Here is a 20,238-nt window from a genome sequence, read left to right on the forward strand (position 1 = left end):
GCTCATCTTCTTGGCTTTCATTGAGTTTGAACGTGTTTTCAAGATGTTTAGCAAATGTGTTTACTTTTTCTTCATTGCTTCTGGCCCAATTACCGTCCTCTAGTCTAATGGGTAATTTTCTTATTTTCTTTGGATAATTATTTTCCCTTACCCTGGGTTTCAGCACAGGAGTGTTTTGCCATGCTGCTTGCTCAATATTGTGCACAAATAGTTCAACTTCCTCATCTAGCTGCTCTGAGTTTTGTAAGGGTACTGCCAGGTTGGTTTTTTTTTCAAGACATAGTTTGAAACTATCCCAATCCGTTAGTTTATTAATTAATGTAGGAATATTATCTTTTTCAATCAACAATGTTAAAGAAGATTTTTGATGTCGGTTTAATTAATGCCCAGAGGCAGATGGTTGGCAATTTAAGCATTTAATATAAGTGAAAAGGAATTTTTATATCCCAAATAAACATTTTTTCTGTTTTCAAACAGCCGTAAAATGTATTTGGTATTAAAAAAATTACATCAGATCCGATACACAGATCAAAATAAATATATCATGAGATAAAGAACATAGAAAATACCAGGAGAGGTCGAACAGGATAAAATAGAAATCAATACATACAAATTTGTATGATATATTGTTTTTTAAATAATGTATTAAAATAATAACGGTAATAAACCCAATAATATGATGTGCGTATGTCAATTTTAGATGTCAACGAAATATATTAAAAAAAAATTATTTTCCTAATAATAAAAAAAATATCCCTCCTCTTATTAAGTAAACTGTGGTAACTAATTCGCTTATATATAAGACCTCACATAACACATTATAACAGTGCATTTAAACCATTGAACATAATAATATTGTCCTCCGAATATCTACACATACACAACAAATCAAAACATACTTGACCTATCCTAACCACTACCGAGTCATATCTACATCTGACAACGCCGCTGAAAGCCTTTCACATTTCCAATTGACGACTGGCGATCAGCGCCTCGATTTTAATTTGATCCGAGAATCGCGCGTGGTAGATCGGGTTGAGAATGTACCGAGGTATATTTTGAGTTCCGGAGTTTTTCAAGTTTTTGACAGAGACTTATCACAGTTTGGTGAAATATGAGTACTAATATTACAGGAGCCATCTCTCACGAGGAGTGTCCTACTGAGGAATTGTTAAATCCCTTCGTGCATACGCTGGAACTAAAGACTACCTACGAGAAGATCAAAGTGAGTATCCTAAAATTGGTTAATTAAGGCATGTTGAGGTTTATATTCAGATGATTATGTTCTGTGGTACACTTTAATTAATAAGTAATTCACTGCAGTCGTTGTCAATGACTATTTTTATTTTATACTTACACATTTCAAATGACATAATATAATTATCAAATGCACATTATATGCACATTCAAATGTATGTATCTGTTAATGAAACGTTTAAGAAACATAAAACCAACAAGTCGATAAATAATAAAGTTAAGGTCGAAGCTAAGCTGCTAAGCAAATGCTCAAGACAGACAACCGAACAGGTATCCATTATGAAATATAAATATTAAGAATAAGGAAAGTGATGATATGGTTATTCTATGCCAATGGTACCAGGCAGAGACTAAAACCCAAATATTAGAATTAGGTACATTCGAAGAGCAAATAATGATACTGATGCTTGTCGAAAAAATAGTAAAGGAAACAGAAATAGGAGCATTAAAAAAGTTACCAGTATACAAATTTTTACACCATGTATTAAAATATATAGCATGTTAGACAGTATTCTGATAAGTATGTTAGAAGTAGAATTGTTGAATTCTTTCCTGCTTAAACATCTTGAACGAGAAAACCAAGTTATTGTAATGTTGAGATAGGTTCAGGGTGTCAATAACATAATCGTTAATTTGAGAATTACTAGAATTTGATCGAGTATCACATAACTAATGTTAAAAGTGCAGTCATGGATTTTTTTCACTTCTATATCATTCTCACCATGATCATTCACTTTGTCTTTATATCTATATGGAGTCTGTTCTTACCTTCTTTCTGGTCTTCGGTGAACAGATAATGTATCCAATGAGAAATTATCTTTTACACACAATTCTGCTTTTTTATCGAATTGAGGATTTTAATATTCTAAATGATCTATATATTTGGCGATATTTCACTTGTCGACCTTTAGAGATAAGTACAGGGTAGATAGTTGTTGTGCATAGTTAGGCCAGAAAATGAACGTGAAATACGGCGATACCCTGTAATTTTTCGTGTCACCACCGAATTGCATGAAAATTTGTATTTGAGTTCTACTTAACCTCCACATCACATGAACGTAAGGAGTTGTGACGTAGGTTGCTTTTTATTTTTTAGGGGTGAAAACTACGCCTATTAGAAAAAATCGTATAATTATAAATTAAAGCATGTAATTGATTCAAATCATCTTTTATTGAAGTGAAGGAATGTCAAGTAGTACTAAACAACACAATTTAGGATTTTATCACAGTTTAACCCCTTAATCTTACCCCCTAGATTAGTCATAATTAAAACAATGTCATTAAACCTTGTCTTCACTGATTTGAATGGGAATTTGGATTTAGGTTGTACTTATCCTCCACTTCAAAATTGGACTTGTGCCGTTGGTTGCTTTTTATTTTTAATGGTGAAAACGACCCCTATTAGAAAAAAATCATATAATTGTTAATTCATGCAAATTGGAATTATTTAATTATACAGTGACAATAAATTTGGATTTATTTATTGTTTAATTATTTAACACATAATTTCTACCCCTATAAAAACCACCCCTTACGAATCCAAATAGTTTTTTTCATTGAAACTATAAATACGATAATTTTTTAATCAAAATGAATTTTAAATGAATATGAATAATTATGAATTTATTTTATTTCTACTTAAAAAACAACCCTTATTAGTTGCTACGGATAGGTGAAAGTATGTCTTGCAATTCTCCAGATCTCTCCTGAAATATGTGATTGGGTTTTTACTCATATCTCGGTTGGTTATCTTTTAAGTTCTGAAGTTTATCTTCTAAGCTCTGAAGTACTTAAAAAACCATTTTGTAGCTTTTTTAAGGACAATAAAAGCATTTAAATTATTTTTTTAAACCCTTATTTTTAAAACGGATGTATTTCAAATGGCTGAAAACAAAAAACCGTTTAGACCGAAATGTTCAGAAAAGCAGAACCTATATTTTTTTTACTCTTCAAGATTTTTCTTATCACTAATACTTTTTTAAGTTATTTAAAAAAAAGGCATTTTTTCAAAATTTCAAAAATTTTTCTTTTATTCTAAAACCATTTTTTTTTCAAAAATAAGCACTGTGAACTGGTCAAACTTACAGATCACATAACCAATACATAAATAAAGTAAATTGTAAAGCAGTAACTATTAATTTTGTTTTGGGGTGCTAATTAGAACATGATTGTCACGATGTTTTTACCAAAAAAACGGGCCCAACTTTATTTTGAGCGTAACTCGCTTAGTTTTGATGCTAGAAACTTTTTTAGAAAAACAAAAATATAACTTTTTTTAAACACTTTCAAAAAGTTTTGATGAGTTTTTCCCGAAAATTACTTCATTTTTTGGTTATTTCGCATTGAAATATTCGATTTGGATTTGACAAATACGAACCTACTTTTCATGAACTACAACTCTGCTTCTACTGGGTCTACAGATTTCACAGCACACCATTTTTTTGTTTTTTTATAAGCTACATTTTTGCCAAAAATAATTTTTCAATAAATACTTACTTTTTAAGTTATTTGTGAAAAACCGTCTGCAAACGTGGTTTTTATTTTAAAAAATAAACATTTTCACTCACAAATAACTAAAAAAGAATTGACTTTACTGGAGTAAGTACACAGTATCGATTTGTTCCTGACTTCTATTTTTGGTACATCTGCTCTCGAATTATCGCTAAGACGAATCAGTCCAGTTTGAATTTGGCCGTTAGCTTTTGAGTTAATTCTAGTCTACGAAAATTATAAAAAATTATGGCGCGTAAATATTTTTTTGCTTAATTACAGTTGTCCACTAGTTTACAAAATGTTATAATTTATTGCAGCTAAAAAATTACACTTATCGTACTGAAATCTTGAATGTAGATTAACTAGGAATGTATATTAATTTCTAGTTCTGTAAGGGCGAGTCTATTATACTTAAAATTATTTGTTCATATCTAATAATGAAGTACGACGTTTATCTCTTCTTCTTCCATGGTTCTTTGTCATACACTGTTCTATGCGTAAAAATATGTTTATTATTATTTAGTGATTAAAGCTATAGATATAATGTTATGTCTAACATGAAAAAACATTACTTTATTATTTATTTTTAATTCTCAACCGGCCCTGTAGATCTAGGGCTAAAACACAATTAAATCGAATGATAAATGGGTTACACATGTGAGTCCATTTCAACAGGGTAGTAAAAATAAATGTTAGACTTATTTACAATCTATTTTATTAAACCTAGGACGACCGGTTTCGAACACTACGATTCACTTTCATCTTCAGGTCTCCGGTAAAGTTAACTTAAAATGTTTTGAAAAATTACATTTTGTAACTAATAGGTTTCTATCAGGTCTGTTATAAACACTGCCAGTGGCGCACCGAGGGGGGTTTTGGGGGTTAACCCCCCAGGACCTTATTCCGTCACTGTTACTTACACATTTTAAGGACTCAAAATGGAGGTAACATCATAAAAAAAATTTTGGTGACCAACCAAAACCCCCCCAGAGGCAAATTCTAGGTGCGCTACTGAACACTGCCAATATTACATTTGCATGGTTTGAAGGACTATATAAAAACTGCTTACATTAAAACGGCCTACACACCTAACGATTTATCAAACTGCATGCAGTACTGCATCGGTTAAAACTGCCGCAGTAACGATAAATCGTCACGTGCGTAGGCAAATTGGATGCTGCGCAGTACGTAGTAGTCGTGTCGTTCGCAGTACGGAGCTTCCATAAAATATCGTAACAACGATCGTGTTTGAACGCAAGTTGTAAGATGTGTAGAGTCTTGACTACGGCAGTATTATTGTTGATAGCCAGTTATTGGGACATTAATCATGGACATTAAACAAAAAAAATTCTGTGAAGAGTTTATTGAAATATATAGACAAAACAGCTGTCTATGGAATGTAAAATCAAAAGAATATGCAAATAAAATAAAGAGAAACTCAAGTTATGATATTTTATTTAAGAAATTTCAGGAACTGTTTCCAGAAGGGACAAAAGATGTAATGAAAAAGAAAATAAATAATATAAGAACATCTTTTAGGCGTGAACTGAAGAAGGTAAGATCCATTAACAACCACTGTTTACTCCATTGTCTCTTTTTCACTGATTTTTGATCATCTCCATCAATTAATACCGCAGTTATAAGGGCCGCAACTTTTCTTTTTGAAAATCTTGATGACATAATCCTTACTCTTTTAATAACAACACCACAAATACGATAAATGTGAACTACTCTAGTACGATATGTGTACCTTACGATTTTCTCTACGACCTGCAGTATAAACACGCAGTACAATAAATCATTACGTGTGTAGGGCGTTTAAGCTGCTTACTTACTGCTGCCGATTTAAGAAATGCAGTTAGTTTCACATGCTTGTATTTGAACGCTCGTTTATGCTATGATGCTGTCTGATGGTCTTCAGCTTCATTAAACATCGAAAATTGAGGGATGTGTAGGGGATAAATAGGAACAATATATAAAATATTTAGGCGTTGTCACTTGAAGTGGGATGTACGTATTGATATAGTATGTAAAACCCTAAGAATGTTACTATACAGATTTAGATATCTCAGCAATATCCTTAATTTGTCGTATGTAAAGATACTATTATACTATAGATATAGTATACTAAAGATAAAGTATACTATTCTTTAATAGAGTCACGTCTTAGATATGCCATTTAAGCATGAGCCGGAACATATGGTTCTCATTTGAATAAATTCGAAATAATTACTATTTAAATGGGAATAAGCCACAATTAAAGGTTAAAGTAAGTTTATTGACGTTCGAAAATCGTTCTCAAAATACAAACATTAGTAAATTTACTAGGAAGAAGTACATTGGAGAAGAAATTTTGGAAGTAATCTTTAATTAAATTCATCTAATAACTAGCTAATACTATATTATATACTTTGTAATAATATTTTATATTATCAACCTGATGGTACCTACTGTAGAACAAATATTTGAATAGTGTAAATTAATGTAATCCCTGAGCACAACCTCTGGTTCCACAGGGAATTTCTTCTTTGTTTATTTGCTAACAACTATTTGCTTGTTCAAAATATTTAACTTATAATTAATTTGTTATTCTAAAGGATGATTCATTTAGAGGTACTTTTTTCAACAAGAAAAAACGATGAAAAAAATAAATTTTATTTAAAAATATTTATTATCATACAAAAGAATTATTCTTTACAATTACTTCTTAAAGATAATTTTTTTTAAATGTTGCCCATGACTACGATTAAGTTGGTTCATTCTGAAGTTCCAATTCTCGATGACTCGTTCCAGTATTTCGATTGGTATTTCACTAATGACTCGAGTAATATTGGCGTCCAATGCCTCAATCGTATCTGGTTTATTCACGTAGATTTTGGACTTTAGGTAGCCCCAAAAGAAAGAGTCTAGAGGGGAGATGTCACAGGATCTAGGCGGTCAATTCACTGGTCCAAAGCGTGAAATAATTTGTTCACCGAATCGTTCTCGCAGTAAAGCCATGATTTCACGGGCTGTATGGCAAGTGGCGCCATCTTGTTGGAACCAAATGTCGCCGAGACCACGAGCTTCAGTTTCAGATACCAAATAGTCCGTTATCATGGCAAGATAACGGTCTCCATTCACAGTAACATTCTGGCCGGCCTCTGTTTTAAAGAAATATGGACCAACGATTCCACCAGCCCATAAACTACACCAAACAGTTGTTTTTTCAGGGTGTAATGGCAACTCTTGAACCTCTTTGGGTTGTTCATCACCCCAAATACAGGCATTTTATTTATTAACGTACCCATTAAGCCAAAAATGAGCCTCACCTGAAAACAAAATTTTTCTCGAAAACAGTGGATCTTCTGAAAGCTTATCAAGAGCCCATCGACTGAAACGGTGACGACTCGGAAGGTCGGTCGGCTTCAGCTCTTGCACTAATTGAATTTTGTATGCTTTTAAACCAAGATCCTTACGTAAAATACGCCAAGTTGTTGCATATGATAATCCAAGCTGTTGAGAACGGCGACGAATCGATTCTTCATTATTTTCGAGTACACTATCCGTTACCTCCGCTATATTTTCTTCAGGGCGTGCTAAATGTGGTATATTTGGTCCCGTGTTATCCAATAATGAAAACTTTGTTTCAAACTTACTAATCGTAAAGCGAATTGTACGTTCGGTAGGCCGATTATGTGGACCATAGATTGCTCTAAGCACACGAAATACATTCCTCACAGAACTCCCATTTTCAAAATACAACTTAATAATTTCTAGACGCTGTGCCGGGCTAAGTCTTTCCATCATGTAATGCCAAACAATACTGAACAAAAGCTAAATGTCAGTTTGACAGTATTCATGCACGATCTCCAATCAAATCCCAACAAAAAAAGTACCTCTAAATGAATCACCCTTTATTATATTGAACTATTATATTGTAACATTGATTTATATTGTATAATGGGAAGTAAATAAACATTATTATTATTATTATGTCTTAAGAAGACAGTTGGGAAGCACCCTATTGTTGTTATGATTAAGAAATTATTAATTGATGTGATTGTTTGTCCGACTACAAGTGATGTATTTATAAAATTATTTTTATTTGTTATGTAGGTATAGTTACTGGATATGTGTTATTTATTTATTGAAGAAATTTTTTTATTGTCATCGTACAAAAGTTTCTTCAATAATAAATAAAGCATATATAGTAAATATACCTCTATAATAAATAAAAATAACTTTATACATACAACATCACTTATAGACGGACAATCAATCACATTAATTAATTCTTCCTTTAATCATAACAATAGGTTGCTTTCCAACTGTCTTTTTAAAACATATCCCTCAATTTTAGGACCACGTCTTAATAGAAGCAAGACATGCTTCCGACATTTCAAATGTGAGAAGTCACATAGGGGCAAATAGCAATTCCGGTCACCACCTTGTGCTAATTAAATATAAACAAAAAATTAATGCCAAGCAAACGTAGAAACGTGAAAAAAAGATCAAATATGCTTCAGATATATTGGCTTCTAAAGTAAATAAAAATCAGGACAGAAATATCGAATATACGTGAAAGGTTTTAAAAGAAGCAGTTATAACAGCAGCAAAAGAAATGGTGGGAGGAAGCAAAGAACCTAGCCATCACAAAATAAAGAAAAGATTAAAAGCTAGAAGAACATAATCAGAAAAAGGGTATAAAACAATTCTATAAGGAAATAAATTTTGAGAAAAATGGTTTCCAATCAAGATCAAAATTATGCAAAGACAAAAATGGTGGGCTAATAGCAGACGAAAAAGCAGTCCTAAAACGGTGAAGAGAATATTTCGAAGTATTCTTGAATAAACAAAATCAACGTTATGAAATAATAGAGCTAAGATAAGATAACAAGGTCCTAGGATGCGATGAAATAATTGTAGAAGTGTTAAAATTAATATGAAGGACACATAGAATACAGAGTGAAATATCAAAGTTAATTCTAGATATATGGAATATAGAAATAATGCCAAAAAAATGGAAAATTACAGTGATATGCCCTATACATAAGAAGGGAGATAAGTAAGACTGCAATAATCACCAGGGAATATCAGTTTTTTACGTTGGATATAAAATATTTAGCAAAATATTAAAAGGAATGCTAAACAATATAGTGGAACAAACAATAGGAGATTATCAAGGAGGATTCAGAAAAGATTAGTCAACCATAGACCAAATATTTACAGTAAGGCAAACGCTGCAAACATTTTATGAACGTAATACCGAACTACATCATATTTTTATAAATATCAAACATGCGTATGACTCAATAATTAGAAAGGAATTATATAGCGCAATGCAAGAGTTAAATCTGCCAAAAAAAAAAAACGAATCAGAATAGTAAAACCATGCCTAACCAACACCAAAGCAAAAGTAAGAATCCAAAATCAACTGTCCGATGAATTTAATATTACCGAATGCCTAGCATAAGGAGATGCGCCATCCACAACAGTTTTAACCTTGCGTTGAAACAAGTTATTAGGAAAACTCCTATAGATAGAGAAGGTAAAATATTTACAAAGATCAACCAAGTCGTAACTTACGAAGATGATCTAGACAAAATTAGCTGGACAATAAAAGACCTAAAAAAGATTTATATATTTTAAAGAAGCGGCACATACTATGGGTTTAGCAGTTAAAGTCTCAAAGACAAAGTACATCAAAACAACTCGGGGAAAAATTACAAATGAAAGGCACTCATATATCTGTGAGCGGTCGAAAATTTGAAAGAATAGACCATTTCAAATATTTAGGATCAATAGTTACAGAAGAAAATAGAAACAGTGATGTGGTAACAGCGATAATTTCACTTGGAAACAAATGCTTCTGCGGCCTACAGAATATTATAAAGTCAAAATTACTATCTATTAACTCAAAAGTAAAAATATACACAACAGTTATTGTTGCAGTTTCGCAACTGTTAATAAACATTTATTAAATATTAAGACTTTTCTGGTAGTTTTGATTCTCCCCGTATATCAAGATTTCATGTACAAGGGTTCATCTGGGTTAAAAACTACATGCTACGAGACGGGCAATCTGCAAAATGACACAGATATGTATTCGAGATAAGCGATGCATCTACACAATCAGAGTCGAGTTTTATCTCTCAAACCACACACATGTGTGTGCGTTTGGGTTAAGAGTACCTTAAGACCACACTTGGCATCGGTCCTTTGACCGAGGAAGTCGGTTTTGATGCAGAAAAGTTGCAATATGAAATTTGTGGTTTCTGGTGTACGTCGATGAAGACGTCGTTGGTAATAGCGGTGAGTGCTATCTTTTCATTGGGTAAGGAACAATACACCATAATTTTGTTGCTGCATGGGCTAAGTACGTTTATTTGGTGCCCAATTATTACATATTGTGTCGCGATTTTGAACTTTTGAACTTTATTCAGAACATTAAACGTTGTCAATTGGACATTTTGCTTTTGTTTTGTGTAGTATTTACTCTATTCTTATTTTTTGTAATATGTCATTCCCGATTATAATTTGAATTGAGTTTAAATATTTGTATTTGAATATATAATTTGAGTTGAGTTTGATATAATTCATATATGATATTTTTGATTGCATTTTGTGTAACTGTATTAACAAGGTTTATTCATTTTGTTACGAATTAAGTATATTATAATATCTGCGTATATTTTTCACTCTTTCACGTTTAATATCAATTTTTTTATATGACATATATATTCATATTTTTATTTCTTTTTTGTATAATATTATTTCTATCTATGGTTTGTTTATGGTTCTCTTTTTGTGTGTCGTTACGTATTGATTAATATTTAAGTTTGTACTACATATATTCTTCTTCTTTTAAGTAATATATTCTTCCTTATTTATAATTGTAAGGGTTATGTATATTTATGTTTAATTTCACCTCTTTTTAAAATAGAGTTTTATACAGTCCACTGGTTTTCATTTCTTTTCTTTATTTGAATATACATACCCAATCCGAAAGGGGGAAACCAGCGAGTTCTAGATTGAACAAAATATCTTCTCTCCCCCTTCAGGATGACCCCAATTGTTATATTGAGGTCATCGTATGTGCAGAACGCAACAGTTATAACAGTAATGTGTGCATATAAAATATGGACTTTGACTAGTAAACAAGAGGAATAACTCCTTAGATGGGAAACAAAAATGTTAAGGAAAAATATATGGACCTATACAGGAGAATGGGGAATAGAGTATAAGAATGAGCAATGAAATAAATAGAATATTTAATACACCAACTATATTTAACGACTGAGTTGGTTGGGATACGAAGAAAGGATGGATGATAAGAGAGATACAAAAACAGTATTAAGAAAAGAATTAAATAGAAAGAGACCGAGAGGTAGACTCAGAAAGAGATGGATTCATAGTCTTAACCAGACTTTAAAAGAACTAGGAATACGAGAATGGGAAAAACAAGTAAAGTAAAGAAAATATTGTCAACTAACAAACTAGGAAGTAACGATTTTAGATACAAAACGTTGGACTTTTTAAGGAGTTATGCCTGTGGCTGGGCACCACACTATGTAAAACTTTACAGCTTAGAAACCCCAACGGACGACCATGGCCCTTCATGGACTGTAAGTGGTCACAGATGATAATGAGCGTTCAATACGCGCATATCTAACTACATTCCTTGAATCAGCATGTAAATACTTTTTATAATATAGAGCAGGGGTGCTCAGACTTGTAGTGTCTGCAATCTACCACAAAATATTTTAGAGACAAGCGATCGACTCACTACAACTAGACTGGAGCCTAGATACTAAAATAATTAGATTTCGGAAAATACTTATATTGTAAATACTTATAAATACAAACTATAATTAAGGCATCTAATCAAGCATGTAATCTGTATGCCTAATGTGAGATATTCTTAAGTACTTATTTCGTGTTTTAAATATTTCTATTTTACTTCTTTAACTTCTACTTTTCGTAAATTGATATATACTGACATAATCAGAGAACTACGAACATAATACTCCGCCACCGCAGCTTGTAACACTCGAGAATTATCGGTAACATTCACCAAACATCGCGCGGTCTCATTTCCTCAGAAGCCTGGATTATTTCTATTTTTCAATTAGGCCCTGAATATTTTAAAATTCTTTTGCGATCGACTCAAGAAACTGTCGGGATCGACCGGTCGATCGCGATCGACTGTTTGGGAACCGCTAATATATAGAGCAATATATTATATTCCTTCAAACCATGCATATGAAACATTGACAATATTTATAACAGACCTGATAGAAACCCTATTAGTTAATAATTATAATTTTTAACAAAATATATTGTGAGTAAGTCTAACATGTATTTTTACAACAATAAATCATTACGTATTTTAAAATATACATATTGTCCATGTAGGTGGCTTATAGTCATACTCGTTGTTTGCTGAATTAGTGTACTGTTCTCCAATCATCTCTTTTTTTTTTGTCTCCAGTGGTGAACTCTTATTTTTTCGAAATCTTGTATGCTATCAAACTATCTCTCTCTGGATCGTCTTTTTCTTGTTTTTGTGATTTCTTTAGCATCCTTTCAATACCTATTTTCATAGCATGTCCCATCTATTTACGACCTTATGAAACGACTGATGCTAGGTCCATTATACAGTTTGTTTTTGTCATAGCATATTTGGATTTCTGTGTTCTTAGACTTCCCATTTTTTAACATTATATTAGAAATATTTAACTTAAATTAATAAAACGAATTTCATTAATTTAATATATTTTTTTCATCGTTTATAGGTAATAGTTTCCAATTAGTTTCGATGTTGAACAGTTAAATTTTCAGGTATGGAGTACCTAGGCTAGTTCTGATTTTCAGTTTTACAATGATAAGTTTGTTTGGTTTGCGAATGTATCCGGTCAATGTCTTGTACATTACCAGAAAAATATTCTTTCAAGGTTTTCCCGAGGTTAATTTAGTCTTCACTTACATTTGTTTTACACAACCTATTAATTGGAAACACTTCTATTATGAGAAATTTATTTAAGAGAGGAAAACATGAGTATCTTTTTTGTTCCAATACAGAAAATCCAGAAGGTCCGGAAAGTTCCAATTGGGCGGCAATTATTTCTGGATGAGGGAAAATCAACGATGATGAGATTTTACTCTTACATCTGAAATTGTTACTTTATATTTGATTATATTTTTCCTATATTTAGCTATAGAGCTAAACATGAGATTATGTTGCCAGAAGAACATTCATGACAGGCAGACAAAGGGACACACCTAAAATAAGTAAAATAAATAAGGAAACCAATTAAATGACGAAATTGAGAATAAAAATATGTTGAGAAGATATCTGTATGGAGTGATTTCTCGGTGATAAAATGTACCGGAAAAGTTCAAAATGGGCGACAACCACTCCCATCAGATGGAAAAAGATTGTGATAATTTTGACGACGATGATATTTTGCTCTATCTGATCGTTTCACTTTATAATTTCGTATTTACTTTCATTAATTTTTTTACAAATATTTTACAGGAAATTATATTTTCTTATTGATTAGTCTTAAAATATTATTAAAGTCACTGTCTGCAGTCATCCTGATTCTCATCACGATATCTTTCTTTAATTATTAATTGTTAATTATTATACCCGGTTTCATTACAAATTGACACTACTTTCTTTTAATTTTCATACAGCATTGTCTTCAAGAAATTCTATTTCAACTTCATATTACTATAAACTGGTTTTTATTGTTTACATATCAGACAAATGAAACTCGAAATTCCGTATCTTGACAAGTGAGAAGCCTGCAAATTAATGATTGGATGTCTCTAATGTGGGACAATCGGACAAAATAATTGAGACCAGAGTGAGTGAGCGTATTCGATCTATTGACAGTTAAATAAAAAACATTTGATAAATAGTGCTAATTGTACTATTCATTTAAAATCTGCATTCGACATAATTTTCTCTTCTTCATTTTTTGCGATTTTTTTTTGCCAGTTTTTAGTTATCTTCAATTCACCTACTAGAAATATGTAAATATTATAATAATTTAAAATGATAATCTGATTATAAAAAAATCAAAAAAAATCAGTAAGAAAAATACTTTGATATAAAAAATTGTTTTATATTCAAACTACTTTCACATTTTGTAAATATTAAAACTGTTATATTTATATTAGATATACGGAATCTTTTACTCTTTCGTACATCAAGAAATTAATGCTGTGTTCTTTAAAAGAGCTAACGAGTACTTTTTTGCTTCCTGCATTAAGGACTTTCTACAGCGTTTTCTTATGCTTTTATACGTTTTCTTATTAAACATTTATATTTAAAAGCTTTTGCCGGCAATGTTCTTTCATTATGTCTCAATTCTTTGAATACATATGTTGTTCATTATAACTATTTCTGTATTGGTATATTCTGTCATTTAGGATATACATATTGAACTCAGTTCTTATTATCTATATAATATATTTTTTATTTGCGGACATTTTCATTTCGTAGATCTCACAGATATGAGGCCGTTCAAGTATTACGTACGCTTGCGTCCCACTTGCCAGCAAAAGTAAGCAAAGCTCGATATATCTGTACTTCTAGCTCTGTACCACAGTGTCTTACCATCGATTTTTCTAAGGGTTCTCATCTCTGCTGTTCCTAGCATTATTTTGTCCTCTCTCTGTCAGGTCGTGTTTCTGCCGCGTATGTCAGTATTGGTCTGATTACTGTGATAATTTAATTGATCTTCCACTTCTGTTTCCAGCTTTCCGTAGCTAGATAGTGTGATGCGTAGATATTTAAACTCCAGCTCTTGTTCTATTATCTGGCCCTCCAGCTGTAATTTACATCTTAGTAGATTTCCTGCTATAACCATGCATTTGGTCCTTTTTGGAAAAATTAACATATTAAATCTTCTGGCCGTTATATTACTTCTGGCCGTTATGTTAAATCTTGGTGCAGCATACGTTGTAAATCCTCTTCTTTTTGATAGATTAGTTTTGCGTCGTCTATATAGCAGATGTTGTTTTTGTCCCATTTGGGATCCTTCTTCTCTCTCTATCTCTCTTACGCACACTAAGTGGATAACATTTTTTAATTTGACACTGTCAAATGCCCTTCTAATGCCCACGAAACATAGATATGCCGATTTATTGTATTCTTATGATTTGGTTCTTAATTTTAGTGTTGTGTTTAAAAAATTAATTTCTCTGTAATTCTCCAGGTCCGATTTATCTCTCTTTTTTGAAGAGAGTTATTAGGATGCTTTATCTTCATTCTTGTAGTATTCCGTTTTGTTTTATTATTTTTTGGATTAGCTTTAATAGTTGTTTAGTCAGATCTGGTCCTCGTACTTTAGGAGTTCATTCGGTTTCGTCCTCTTCTTGCGATGTTCTATTTTTTAATTTCCTTAAAGCTTCCTTTAACTTTCCCTTCTTCTTCAATTTCCATCTTTCATCGAAGGATGGAAATCATCATGGGATGGGAATGCGGACCTTGTTGATTGCTGCTCTAAATAGTTCTGCCCTAGTGGATTCAAACCATTCCCTCAAGTTCTTAAGCCACAATATTCTTCGTCTTGCTACATTTCGCTTTCCTAGAATTTTGCGTTCTATAATAAGTTACAATAATGAGTATTTTGGCTCTCAAGGCATGTCCCGTACTGAAGTTTTCTTCTTGTAATAGACAATATTATGGCAAGTTCATTTCCTATTTTTCCAGTAACTTGTACGTTTGACATGTTTTGAGTCTATTCTTCTGTCTGAAGAGAGAGTCTATTCTTGAGTCTGTATTCTTATGAGCCTTCTGTAACACCAAAAGTGAAAGGCGACCAACTTATTGAGATTCCATCATCACTTGTATTAATGCCCATGTTTAAAAGCCATAAAGAAGAGTAGAGAACACGTAACACCAAAGCATCCTTAGACGTAGTGCTAACCTTATACCCCGACAACAAAGAAACTTTTTAAGGTTAACGAATCATGCACGTGCCGTTTCAATACGTGTCTTAATTTCTTTGGTTTGGTCTACATTTGATATTAACCATGATCCCAAGTATTTGTAGGTATTCACACTCTAAATTACAGTATCTTCAACCTCCTCAATTTTCATTTCTCGACATACAATCGAATTGTATGCGATTTTTGCCATTTTTTATGATTCTGATTGAGATCAATAAAATTTATCACTGTCATTGACCAGTCACTATGGAATTTCCATCGTTAGACCCTAGTCTTCAAAACATATAGCATGAAATTTCGGTTTTGAGTTTTGACAACAAACGTAAAAAACGCTGAATTTATACTTTCATATTAAAAACGATCTAAAATTTGTTATGTTCTGGGAACCTTTAAATGTTCATGTTCAAAGGGACCTTGTCTGTTGACACAATCGAGATATTACCGGACTTTTCTTTCTTTCATAGTGGAACGAAATTGAAATATTGAATTTCTTTTATGACTATATATTTTAAAATAATATTAGACCAAGACAAGTGTTGTAGGATAGGCGTTAAATAATGGCTTATAAAGCCTGTCAACTATATTAACACAGAATAAATAACAATCAGAATGCCCACTCTCAGATGCCGCCCTTGAAGTTTGTCAGCACGCGATCGCCATATTTTAAACGGAAACACAGACTCGGATTGAGACATTTGTGACAAGCTACGACATAACCATAATTTAAATTTTTAGAGATTAATAATTTAGTAAATTTGAAATAATTTAATCTATTTTTCAACTAAAACTACGACATAAAATATTGCATATTATGTCTATGGTTGCCGTAAATCAATTCGTCATCACCATCATCATCATCATCCAGCCTTCATTTATCACGTCCACTGCTGGACATAGGCCTAATCAATTAATTCGGGTTAATTTTTTCATGCACACCAGATAAAATTTTACTGAACAGCACTGGTTCCGTTTAAAACATGGCTGAGTCCGTCTGCGCGAACGAGATGCGCGTACTTATCTTGACATGCAGGGTGGGCATTCTGATTGTTATATTATTCTGTGGTATTAGTATGATAGTGTGGGGAAAGTATGCCTTTCTTGACGTAACAAGGGAATATTATTTTTTTTTAATTGGAATTACTTTAAGGAAATTTTTATAATTAAACAAACTCCACGACAAATTTATAAAAAAGCATATTGACATATTGAGCTAAACAACAAGTGCTTTCCAATGATGTATTACATATGCCATATGTGATAAAAATGTAGATGATTTCAAATTTATTCATATTCAAATCACAAATTATTCAAGGTAGTCTATGTTTTTTTCACACTTGTAATATGAACTAATTTTATTTTTGACCGATTGTCACATATTTTATATATTACAACAGTTAATACTGAACTTAATGGCCGAGAATTTTTATGGCTTTTTTCAATGTTTTTAATGGAAAGTGAAGCCCTTGCAATAAGGTCACAATAAACGTTTTAATTTGGACCAGTTAGAAACTATTGATTTTCATTATTTTCTTTCTAATAAAACGTTTTGTTATTTGCAGTATAGGCAAACGTATTTAGTAGAACATTTTTAATTTAAAATTAGATCTAAATATGTAAAGGCTTACTTACGTTAAAAATAGTTAGGAAATGATTATATACAATTTCAAAATAATGGGTAGTTTTTTCTTTTTGCGCTTTATGTCTTCTCTCCCAATTTTATTGGGATGTCTTTTTATAATATCACGTATATTATATACTTCACTGTCTTGGTGGTCTACTTGGAGGTGACTGTAGTCTGGAATTATTTGTTCCGGAAGTTTCGTTTGAAACTTATACAACTGTTATTCAAATCCGTAAGCACATGCGTTTCTTTGAAAAAAATTTAAATTAGTATTTAGTTTAAACTTCTTCTGACGATCTAAATGGAAATTGTAGTGTTAAAAATTGCAGCATAAAAGATTTCTGAAGATGAGCGGTCAAACCATCTTCTAAGGTCATTTTACCATGAATTCTGGCGTCTTCCTACTGATATTTTACTCTGTATTTTATTCGCTATTATGAGTCGAAGTCACTCGTACCTTTCGACTTTTAAACGAGAGCCAAGTACTGTAGATTTTTTCTTTGATTGTGTTGAATATATTTTTTTTTGTTTACTTATGCTCGTCATTCGTGATCTTTTGTACCCCCTGGCCGATTTTCGGTGGGGGAAATGAACGTTTTTTGGAGGGATACCGGGGATCTGAGAAAGTTTTTAAATATAAGTGTTACAATTTTGAGTTTTAAGGCACTTTTCACACCACTTTGAGTGCAATAAAGACATTCACAACTTATCGTTATTAAAGTATTTTTATTTACCTAGCAACAATTTATCTGTCTTTCAAATAGTTGCAAACAATTTTATCATATATTTATAATATATTTAAATATTAAAAAAAAATAAGAACAAATAATTATTTTAATACATCTACTAAATTGGTTATTTTGAAGTAAACTAAACTGGTTTACCAAATAATATTATGCAAGCCATCTTCTTTTAATATTTTTTGGATAAAACATAGAAGTAGACTAATTAGTGAGTTTTATTATAAATACTTGACTTGTACATAATACATTAATATTTAAATTTTTATTCTGTTGTTTGCAGTCTTTGGATTCTTTCATGTGGAGATAGATATCAGTGCTTTAATTATATGTAAAATGGCAGATCTGAACTCGATTACGCTTTCATGGAGCTCAACCCATCTTGTTTCGCATAAACTTGTTAAATTTTGTCAGTTTCAGTTTTAAAACATTTCTCTTCACTGACATGTAAAAAAATGATATTACTAACTTTATTGTTCCCACTGTGTTTCTGATATACGATACATTAATAGAAGTTAAAAAGGAGTTGTTTAAAATATGATTCAGGCAAGGACGTCTAACTGCATTTGTTGCGACTTTTTTAAATTTTTGTTACTTCACCGACTGCTTCAGAGCTTAATATGCTACAACTGTCAGTATCGATTCCTACACATTTCTTTGAATCCAAGTGCAGTTCTTTCAACAAGTTTAATACTATTTTTCCCAAGACTTTTCCTGTCAGGCGTTTTTCATCCCCTTTTTCTTGATTTTCACTAATTATTTTTATGATCTCATAAGCGTTAAACATGACAAAGTCTTCACGAATAATGGGGTGGGTCATGACCCCCATGGCCTCCTCTCTGGATCCGCCCTTGGTTCATAGTATATAAAGACATTTGGAAGACCTCCACTCTTTTTCTGTTTACGAATCTATTATCCAATTTTTGCATCCGTATGGGTTACACTCAGTGTTGATGTTCATAATTCAATCCTCGCTTGTCCACTTCTTCCTCATAAATTTTCAGCTGTTTTGATATTGTGCCTCTTACATTAAATTCATATGACAACGTTTTAGATCCTCAGTCCAACGTGTTGGCGGACGAACTCTGCTTCGGTAGGTATCATCTCTTGGGCTCCATTCCAGTATCCGCTTTGTCCATCTGTTATCGGTCATTCGAACCTCGCGACTTGCCCAGTTCCACTTCAGTGTTGCTATTCTCCCTACAGTATCAGGCATTCCTGATCTTCGTTGTAGCTGGTGATTTGGGAACTTGTCTCGCAGTGAAACACCTAACAAAGCACGCTCCATCGATCTTTGAGCCACACAGATCTTTTACACTGTTCTCCTTGCCTTCTTCTTCTTCTACTTCTTGGAGATCTTTCGATCTGCTTAATTCTGAAGCTGCCTCTGGTTAATTTCCTGGGAGGTAGATTGCCAACTATACCTTCATCTTTTAGGTGGCCTTCCTGGAGGTCTTGAACCGGGCGGGTTATTTTCTAGGACAATTTTTTGGAGTCTATTCTCATCCATTCGTCTTACATGACTGTACCACATCCTTTTACGCTGCCTTCCCCATCTTACAATATCTTGAATTTTGCACTGCTCTCTAACGTTTGTATTTTTTACCCTGTCTCTTCTTGTTTTGCCCACTATTGTTCTTAGGGTTTTCATCTCGGCAATCCTTAGCATCTGTTTTGTTTTGTTGGTATCTTCGCGCACTTCTATGCCATATGTCATGATCGGTCGTATGCAAGTCTTGTATATTCTAACTTTACTATCTGTGCGCATATACGGATTTGACCAGACTATCTCCCGCAGACATCCCGACAATGCGGATGCTTTGTTGATCTGACTCCTTAGGTCCTTTTCTGGGTCCTGTCTGCTTGATATATCTATGCCCAGATATCTGAATTGCATCACCTGTTCTATGGGCTTGTTCTCAACCACCAACTTACATCTGAGCGGATCTTTTGCTATTGTCATTTATTTAGTTTTGTTGGTAGAAATGGTCATATTTAGTTGGCGGCTTATTTGAAAGAACTGAAAAAGCTGTCTCTGAAGATCATCTTCTGATTCGGCAATTATTGCTGCATCATCTTCGTAACACACCATACCAATTCTTTTGTTGCCCATTCTGTATCCGAGATTGAGAGATGTTACTTTGTTTATAATTTTGCCCATGAGTAGGTTAAACAAGAAGG

General features: G+C 32.4%; 1 protein-coding gene across 2 annotated transcripts in view; it reads left to right on the forward strand.

Moving 5' to 3' along the window:
* Positions 1 to 840: 840 nt before the first annotated feature.
* The window catches only part of LPCAT (lysophosphatidylcholine acyltransferase), a 222,438-nt gene continuing 203,040 nt past the window's right edge, over positions 841 to 20,238 (forward strand). For both annotated transcript variants that reach the window (XM_072544453.1, XM_072544451.1), the window contains exon 1: positions 841 to 1,225. In XM_072544453.1, the coding sequence (XP_072400554.1) occupies positions 1,115 to 1,225 (111 nt within the window). In that variant the 5' untranslated portion in view covers positions 841 to 1,114. The remainder of the gene's footprint in view (positions 1,226 to 20,238) is intronic.

The sequence above is a fragment of the Diabrotica undecimpunctata genome, chromosome 1 (genome assembly GCF_040954645.1).
Source record: "Diabrotica undecimpunctata isolate CICGRU chromosome 1, icDiaUnde3, whole genome shotgun sequence".
NCBI lineage: Eukaryota > Metazoa > Arthropoda > Insecta > Coleoptera > Chrysomelidae > Diabrotica > Diabrotica undecimpunctata.